Raw genomic sequence first — 8,356 nt, forward strand, 5'->3', positions numbered from 1 at the left:
CATTGTGAACGTGCCTCTTTCTAATCACCTGGCCCGTCTTTAAGTCTTGGATTTCAACCTCATCTGGTTTGAAGACAACCTGACAACTCAGATCAATAGTAGCCTTTTTCACAGATAGCAAGTTTAATGTAAACTGAGGCATATACAAGGCAGTAGATTCCCTATCAAACAACCTCAGGTTCCCTATCCCTTCTATCTTAATCTTATCACCATTTGCTATTTGAACATTCCCTGAGGCAGGCTGGACATCACTAATCAAGTTTCTATCACTAATCATGTGATGGCTTGCTCCTGAATCTATAATGATAGGTTTAGGGTCAAGAGAGTGTGTACCAGCCTTCTTTGATGAGATAAAGGCTTGGATAAGGGAATGTAGGTCACTCATGGTTGCTGGACCATCAGTGTTGGCTGCACTATCAGTACTTCTCCATGTTTCTTCTTCATTTGAACCACCAATGACAGATGAATACATGGTTCGACCTTGAATCGATGGATGCTCAAACTCCTTGATTACATTCCTGGCTTGATTCAAGTCACTTCTTCTTGGCATATTGCGCTTCTTATGTTGTTCCTTAGCCTTCTTGTACTCTGAAACAACACCATGTTGGAGTTCTTCCTCATGAAGAGATATAGACCAGTGGACAATAGATTGCTCCTACTGATTTTGAGATAAACTGGACTTTGATGAAGCTTTTCCTGATATGGCTGAAGCTTTCTTGAGTTCCAAAGAATAGGGTACTCCTCTATCTTGAGTTCTGGTGAGGTTCTTCTCTTTTGAAAGACCTTTGGACCAGTGGATAAAAGGATGTATCCAACAGATTTTGAAGATAATCTAAGAAAGAAATAAAGAAATTTGCGGATTCTTTTGTGAGGTTCAAGAGCTTATGGCTCTGATACCATGTTAGAATTAGAGAATTATTGATAGTTTATTTCTGGAGAATGAAGAACATGAAGAACATGAGAGAAATGGAAAGTATGAGAGAGATGTAGATTTCAAAATGTAAGAGAGAGAATGAGAAAATAGTTTCCTTGATTTAATCGTAGATCTGGATACAAGTATTTAAAGGCAAGTTGCCTCAGTACACAATACAATAAAATATTCATTGTTTTAAAATATCTTCAATGATCTTCTTCTCTCTTCTTCTTCTCTTCAATATAGTAATCCTTATAAAACCTTATAAGTCTGGCAGTTTACTTCTCAAGTCTGGTAGCTTAATTCTCAAGTCTGGCAGCTTACTTCTCAAGTCTGACAGCTTACTTCTGCTTCATGTCAACAATCTTGAATCTTTGAGAGATATGACACAAGCTTGAGACAGAGCGATGAAGTCATTGAGATCTCCGAGACTCAAGGTCGGTGAGAACTTCCCAGACATAACTAGTCGCTTGTTTATTCGAAACTTACAATTCCAAACTTTGGAGACAACGAAAATAGTAAAGTTTTACGATTAAGGATTGGTGTTGGAGTAGGTGAGTGTATAAAATCACAATGGAGCCAAACTAAATCTAGAAAAAATCGAACTGAACACGATCCAAACTAAATCCAGAAGAAATCGAACCGAACACGATCCAAAATTAGTAAAATCCAAGTAAGACTTATTAACATTGTATCAAATATTTGAAAAATTGAATCAACCTAACCGAATCTGAATGAGATACCGAAAGCCCATGTCTAACTGATTTACCTGTCCTTGTAATATTGCTATTGTTAAGAGGCCTAAATGTAATTAGAGTTTGCAAGATATATGTCGGTGAAATAGAGAACAGAACACACTATGAGCTGTTTTGTTCGGTTTTTTTCTTTCGATCACAATAGATAACACAATGATACAGATAAAACACTAGGTCCAATTTTACATATAGTTTGTTACACACAATGAGAGAAGATTATCATATTTTAAACACAAGGAAGATTTCACTTTTTAATGTTTCTTAACAACATTTCATGAATACTAAAAGAAGGTGCGTAAGTTTTCACTTCACCACGGCGAGGTTTAGCCGTCTTTGAGTTGCACCGTACAAGCGAAAGAGACTAAAAGCGGAAATGCAAGAGACAATCACCATAGCAATGGAGGCAATAGAGGCGCTAGCAACCACTGCAGCCCCTTGGTTGCAGAACTTGGAATACATATTACACACTTTCATCCACTGCAGCTTTTCCTCACCTCTTATTCCAATCACTCCAGACTCTGCTGCTGCTGCTATAGCCGCAACACTCATGTAAGCCATAGCCTGTTCTCATTTACACCCCCATTACGTTACAAGTTTAGACTCTTAAAAACAAAGCAACATTCCTACCAACGTACATTCAATTCTACTATACCCAACCAAACCCATTAAATGCTGGTAGACGTTTCAACATATAGCAAAACCCTAATTTGACCCGACCATGTAGAGATCCAAACGACAAAGCCAAACTTTCACAGATATACTTCACTAGTTTCGGCAACAATAATGTATGGAGAAAGAAACACAGACTAGACTAGACTCACTCACCTGATCACCGGAGAAAATGGCCCAAGCAAGTGGCTTGCTGAACAAAACACTTCCTTTCATCGAACCCGCCACGCAACGAACCGACTGTAACGATGAATAAGCCGCAGCTATCCCATTGGCGACCACCAAGAATCTGCATTCAACCAAAAAAAAAAAATGTTACTAAATTTACAAATCTTTCTCAAGCGAAATGAGGGTGGCTTCGACTCACACAAGCGACTTCATGTCGGTGTACTTGGCCCTCTTCTCAACTACGAAGATTCGCTTGACCTGAGTGTCTGTAACCATCAGAATAAGTGCGAGGAGAGCGAAGACACTGACGGAGCAGCGTAAGAGGACCTCCGTTAGCCTAAGCCTCTGGTCTATCAACTTAATCTTGCCTCCGTGGTAGCTGGCCACGTTTCCGGGACTGATTCCGATCCCCAGATAACTCATTTGTACCCTCAGAGAAAATCTAGATTTCGGACAAGACAAGAGTCCGTAGAGACCAGAGAGTGAGAGAGAGAGAGAGAGAGAGAGGAAGTAAAGAGCCCAGTTAGTTGAAGAGTTATGGCCTTATTTACATAGAGAATGCTCAATATGTCCCACTTTACTTTTACTAAAAAACAAAAGGCTTCATGCTTTAAAATTTCACATCTCTTTGGAATTGAAATAACCAAATTTATATTTGTTTTGCTAATAATTCTTGTATAAACCTATTTATAGTTCATAAGGCTACCAAGTGTGATACACTCAGGCGTGAATCCTCGTAATGTAGGTAAAATTATCTACTCAGAGGTGAATCCTCGTAAGGAAGGTAGAATTGTAAGGTATAATATCGTCTATGTAATGTTTCTCATAATTTGTAATAGCATAATTAACTAGACAAAAAAAAACCTATTTATAGTTCTCACATTGATTGAGACAACGAAATATGATTGTCTTCGAATCTGCCAAGTGGAAAATCTCCTGTAACGTATGTAGAAACCATTTAGCCATCTCCAAAAAAAAAACTTTCTAATTTAGAGTTTGCAAAATTCTATATTTGAAGTTCAAAATGTTTTTTTTTCCAAAATAAAATTTCAAACTTAACTTCAAAATTATTTGTAATTTAGTTTGTAGTTCTTATATTTGTCATAACTAATATAGATCCATAAAACTTTTATAAATAAATAGAACATATATAAAACATATTACAATAATATTAATTAATAAAATCTTACACTACAATATAAAATTATAAATGGAAGTACATAATTAAATATTAAAATACAAAAAATATCATATTATTTCCATAATGCTCAATCTTTGGTTAAAGTAGTTTTTATTAAGTTTCTTTTGTAATATTCTTGTTGTCTAATTTTAATTTTAAAATAATATAAATTTTATTTTAATTTTTTAATTGAATTTATAAAAAAACTCTGAAATAATTATGAGATACAAAAAATTAAAGATTAAAACGATAAACAAAAAATACTTAAAAATCATAAATATGATGTGTAATTAATTGTAAGGATCAAAATGAAAATAAAAAGATGTTGAAGTTTTGATTAGTGAAGTTTAATTTTGGAAAGCAAAAAATTCTATATTTGAAATTATATATTTTATTTTGGAGATGCTCTAATATGGTTCTGATCACAAAACCAGAACACACTTTCTCCTTTTCTAATTAAGATGTAGGTTTTGGACATTTAAGGGTCCCCTCTCTCTATTAAGACAAAAGTAAAATATCACACAATAAAGTTTATGTTTAGCTAATAGATTAGGATGATGGTACATACTTGTCCTTTTAATGATTTAGGGAAGTGGAAAATAAAGTAAAAATTTGAAGGACGAATTAGTTCAGTAAAACTCACGAGTTATCTAATACTCTATTTGAAATTGAATAATGGATATTTTGTGTGCTTACACACATTAAAAGATATTTTTTTTAATTAGCCTATTAGAGTTATAGTTATTTTCTATAAAAAAATATCACTCATAATTTTATACTTTAATAAAATAAAAATCTAAAATATCAATTTTCTTTAAAAAAAATATCACTTTATAAATTTGAGTAAAAAGAAAAAATATTTCAAAGATGAGAAAATTAATTTACGTTACTAGGTTTGGAAGTTTGGGTGTCTAATCAGATTTGGTTCATGTACCTTTAGAAATTAGGCAAGGGCATAATATCCATAACCCAAAATCCGAACTGAACCCGAACCGAAAAATCTGATCCGTATCCGGTCCGAAATGCAAAACATATCCGAATGGATCTTGTAAGGAGGTACAAAACATATCTGAACCCAAAATTTTATTAACGAACCCGAACGGATAACCCGAAAAATCAAAAAAACTGAAAAATCCAAAAAGATATCCGAAGAAACCGATCTGAATGTCCAAAATAATATACAATATAATTATATGAAACATGAATATATACTTCAAATATTCAATTTTATATTTATTTTGATATGTTATCTAACAATAAGTATTTAAAATTTAAATAACTACCTTAAATACTTAATTATATATAAATAAATAAATATTTTTTATGTTTTACTTTTAAATTTTAGATTTTATTTCGGGTATATCCGAACCGATCCGATATAACCCGAATCCGAATGATATATGATTACTTTATGGGTTCTATTATGTGATACAAAACCGACCCGAACCCGATGTGTAATATCCGAACCCGACCCATACTTGTAAATTTACTAGAACGGGACCTACGAGGTGTTATAAAATAGAACCGAAATCCAAAAAACCCGATCCGAACGCCAACGGGTACCCGAACGCCCACGCCTATTCTAATGTTTGGAAATATGGATAGTAGAATATAAATTTATTGTGTTGTTTGGAAACAATGATAGTAGTATATTAAGAAAAAATGTAATGGACTTATATTATTAAGAAAAAATTGGAAGTCCATTATATTAACAAGTAATAAGCTTATGTTACTTGATATACATATTTCAAATCATAATAATAATTTAAAATTGATTTATATCAAAATTCATTCAAAAATGTACATATATTCAAAAAAAATATTTTTACTAAAATATTTTCCAATAAACATTATAAAAAATGTTTTCAATATATATATAAGAAAAATACAATACAAAGCTCAATTTCAAACACCAACTTAAATTATGGTTTTATATTTCACATTAAATTTTAAAAGTATAATATATTTATCTTATTAAAGTAGAAGTACCCTTAGAAATTGTTTGAAAATAAGGATAGTAGAATAAAAAAATATTGGTGATGATTGGTTCAACTGTGGCTCTAAAAATTTAGCTGTAAAAGTTTAAATGTAGGTAAATTGGTTGGAGCTGTAAAGTTGTTACTGTAGATTTTTTTTTGCAGAGACTTTTGCTGTAGTTAAATTTGTTGTAGCTGTATAGGCTGTAGATATTTTAAAATAAAATATGTGAAATCCGTAATGTATATATAAGATAATTATTTTTTATCAATTAAATAATTTATATTAATATTTTTATAAATTCTCAAAGTTTATTGTTATTTAAAATGTGATATGTAAATAATATATATTTTATTTAAAATATTTCAATAATTTTTACAACACCCAAAATTGAATTAAATATTTATAGATGTTTTTAACTATGATTATCTAATTTATTTGATATTAGAGATAGTTTTTTTATTTTACAGATTCTACAGCCTATAAAAGAAAGCTTTAGGTTTTTTACCTAAAATACATTATAAAAAAATTTCCTTTAGTTTTTTTGTTGTAGCTTTAAAAATAAAGCTAAAGCATGATTGGTAAAAGTTTATAGAAACTTGATTTAGACTTTAACTATTATAAATAAAGCTACCACATGATTGGTAAAGTTCAGTGATTTAAAAGTAAATAAAGCTAAAGTAAAGAGATAAAACCCAACCAATCAACCTCATTGTGTTGTTTGGAAACACTTATAGTAGTATATTAAGAAAAAATGCAATGGGCTTATATTATTAAGAAAAAATTGAAAGTCCATTACATTATATTAACAAGTAATGAGTTTATGTTACTTGATATACATATTTAAAATCATAATAATAATTTAAATTGATTTATATCAAAATTCATTCAAAAATATACATATATTCAAAAAAATACTAAAATATTTTCCAATAACCATTATAAAAAATGTTTTCAATATATATATATATATAAGAAAAATACAATACAAAGTCCAATTTCAAAGACCAACTTAAATTATGGTTTTATATTTCACATTAAATTTTAAAAGTATAATATATGTGATTATTTATATGATGGTACATATAAAATACTATTAATTATATGATTACTTATATGTTCGTACGTATAAAATACTATTAATCTATCTTATTAAAGTATAATATCTTTAGAAATTGTTTGGAAACATGAATAGCAGAATAAAAAATAATATAATGTTGTTTGGAAACATGGATATTAGTATATTAAGGAAAAAAGTAATGGACTTATATTATTAAGAAAAAATTGGAAGTCCATTACATTATATTAAAAAGTAATGGACTTATATCACTTGATATTCATATTTCAAATCATAATAATAATTTAAAATTGATTTATATCAAAACTCATTCAAAAACATACATATATTTAAAATTTTGTTTTTACTAAAATATTTTCCAATAACCATTGTAAGAAAATGTTTTCAATATATATAATAAAAGTACAATACAAAACTCAATTCAAACACCAACTAAATTATGGTTTTATATTTCACATTAAATTTTAAAAGTATAATATATGTGATTAATTATATGATAGAATGTATATAATAATATTAATTATATGATTACTTATATGATGGTACGTAGAAAATATGATTAATTATATGATGATACATACATGATATATAATAGTGACTAGGGGTGGACGTTCATGTACTTATTCAGGTTCGGTTCAGGTCTGTTTGGGTTTCTAGTTTTTGGGTCAAAGATTTCAGTTCTCATTCAGATATTTCTAAATTTTGGTTCAGGCTCGGTTTGGATCTTTGGGGGTTTGGTTCGGATTCGAATAACCGACGTAAATTATTTTTATTTTTTTTAAATTCATTATATAATTTAAATTTCTCAAAATATATAACCAAAACAATATATTACATATAAATTTGAATAACATATGTCAGAATACCTAAAATTAACATATAAATTGCAGTGAAACCTCTATAAATTAATAATGTTAGGACTATACCAAAACTATAATTTTTTATTAATTTATGGAGATATTAATTTATCGATATACTAATTGAACCAAAAACTCAATTTGGGACTATAAAATTATATTATTTTATAGATATTTTTAGTGTATATTAATTTATAGAGTATTAATTTAAAGAGATTATACTGTGGTTTGTTTTAATATTTGGAGAGAATCAATAATTATTTTAAATATTTTTGGTGTTTTGAGTACTTTAACTATTTTAGATATTTACTTTTAACTATTTGTATATTTTTTCAAGTACTTAAACCAACTTAAAAGTATCATATATATTCTGAATGTTTTTATATACATTGAATTTAAAAATAATTAATATATATAGTATATAAATCTATTTCGGATACATTCGGATACCCAAAATACTTCGATTTAGATTGGATTAGATTTCAGTTCTCTAAATACTAAAATTTTGAATAATTCGGATATTTAATCCATTTTAGTTTGGATTTAGTACTACTTTTCGGATTAGGATCGGTTTAGCTCTTCAAATTCGGGTTTTTACCCAATCTTAAATAGTGACATGAAAAAATATCAACATATTTTTACAACACAAACCTAGTTCAGATCGTTTTAAATTCGGGTTCGTAAGAAATTCAAGTTTTGGTTACTTAAATATTTGTATGGGTCCCAATATAATCATGCTAGTCCACAACTTAGCAAGTT

At 29.2% G+C, this 8,356-nt stretch overlaps 1 protein-coding gene across 1 annotated transcript; it reads right to left on the reverse strand.

Annotated features, from left to right (window-relative positions):
* Nucleotides 1-1,822: 1,822 nt before the first annotated feature.
* LOC106413861 (CASP-like protein 2B1) lies at nucleotides 1,823-3,033 on the reverse strand. Its single transcript, XM_013854597.3, has 3 exons — nucleotides 2,705-3,033; nucleotides 2,494-2,626; nucleotides 1,823-2,229 (listed from the first exon to the last, which is right to left on the reverse strand). The coding sequence occupies exons 1-3, from the start codon at nucleotides 2,926-2,928 to the stop codon at nucleotides 1,972-1,974; spliced, it is 615 nt and encodes a 204-aa protein (XP_013710051.1). The 5' UTR covers nucleotides 2,929-3,033; the 3' UTR covers nucleotides 1,823-1,971.
* Nucleotides 3,034-8,356: the final 5,323 nt, after the last annotated feature.

Source organism: Brassica napus, chromosome C8 (genome assembly GCF_020379485.1).
Source record: "Brassica napus cultivar Da-Ae chromosome C8, Da-Ae, whole genome shotgun sequence".
Classification (NCBI taxonomy): Eukaryota; Viridiplantae; Streptophyta; class Magnoliopsida; order Brassicales; family Brassicaceae; genus Brassica; species Brassica napus.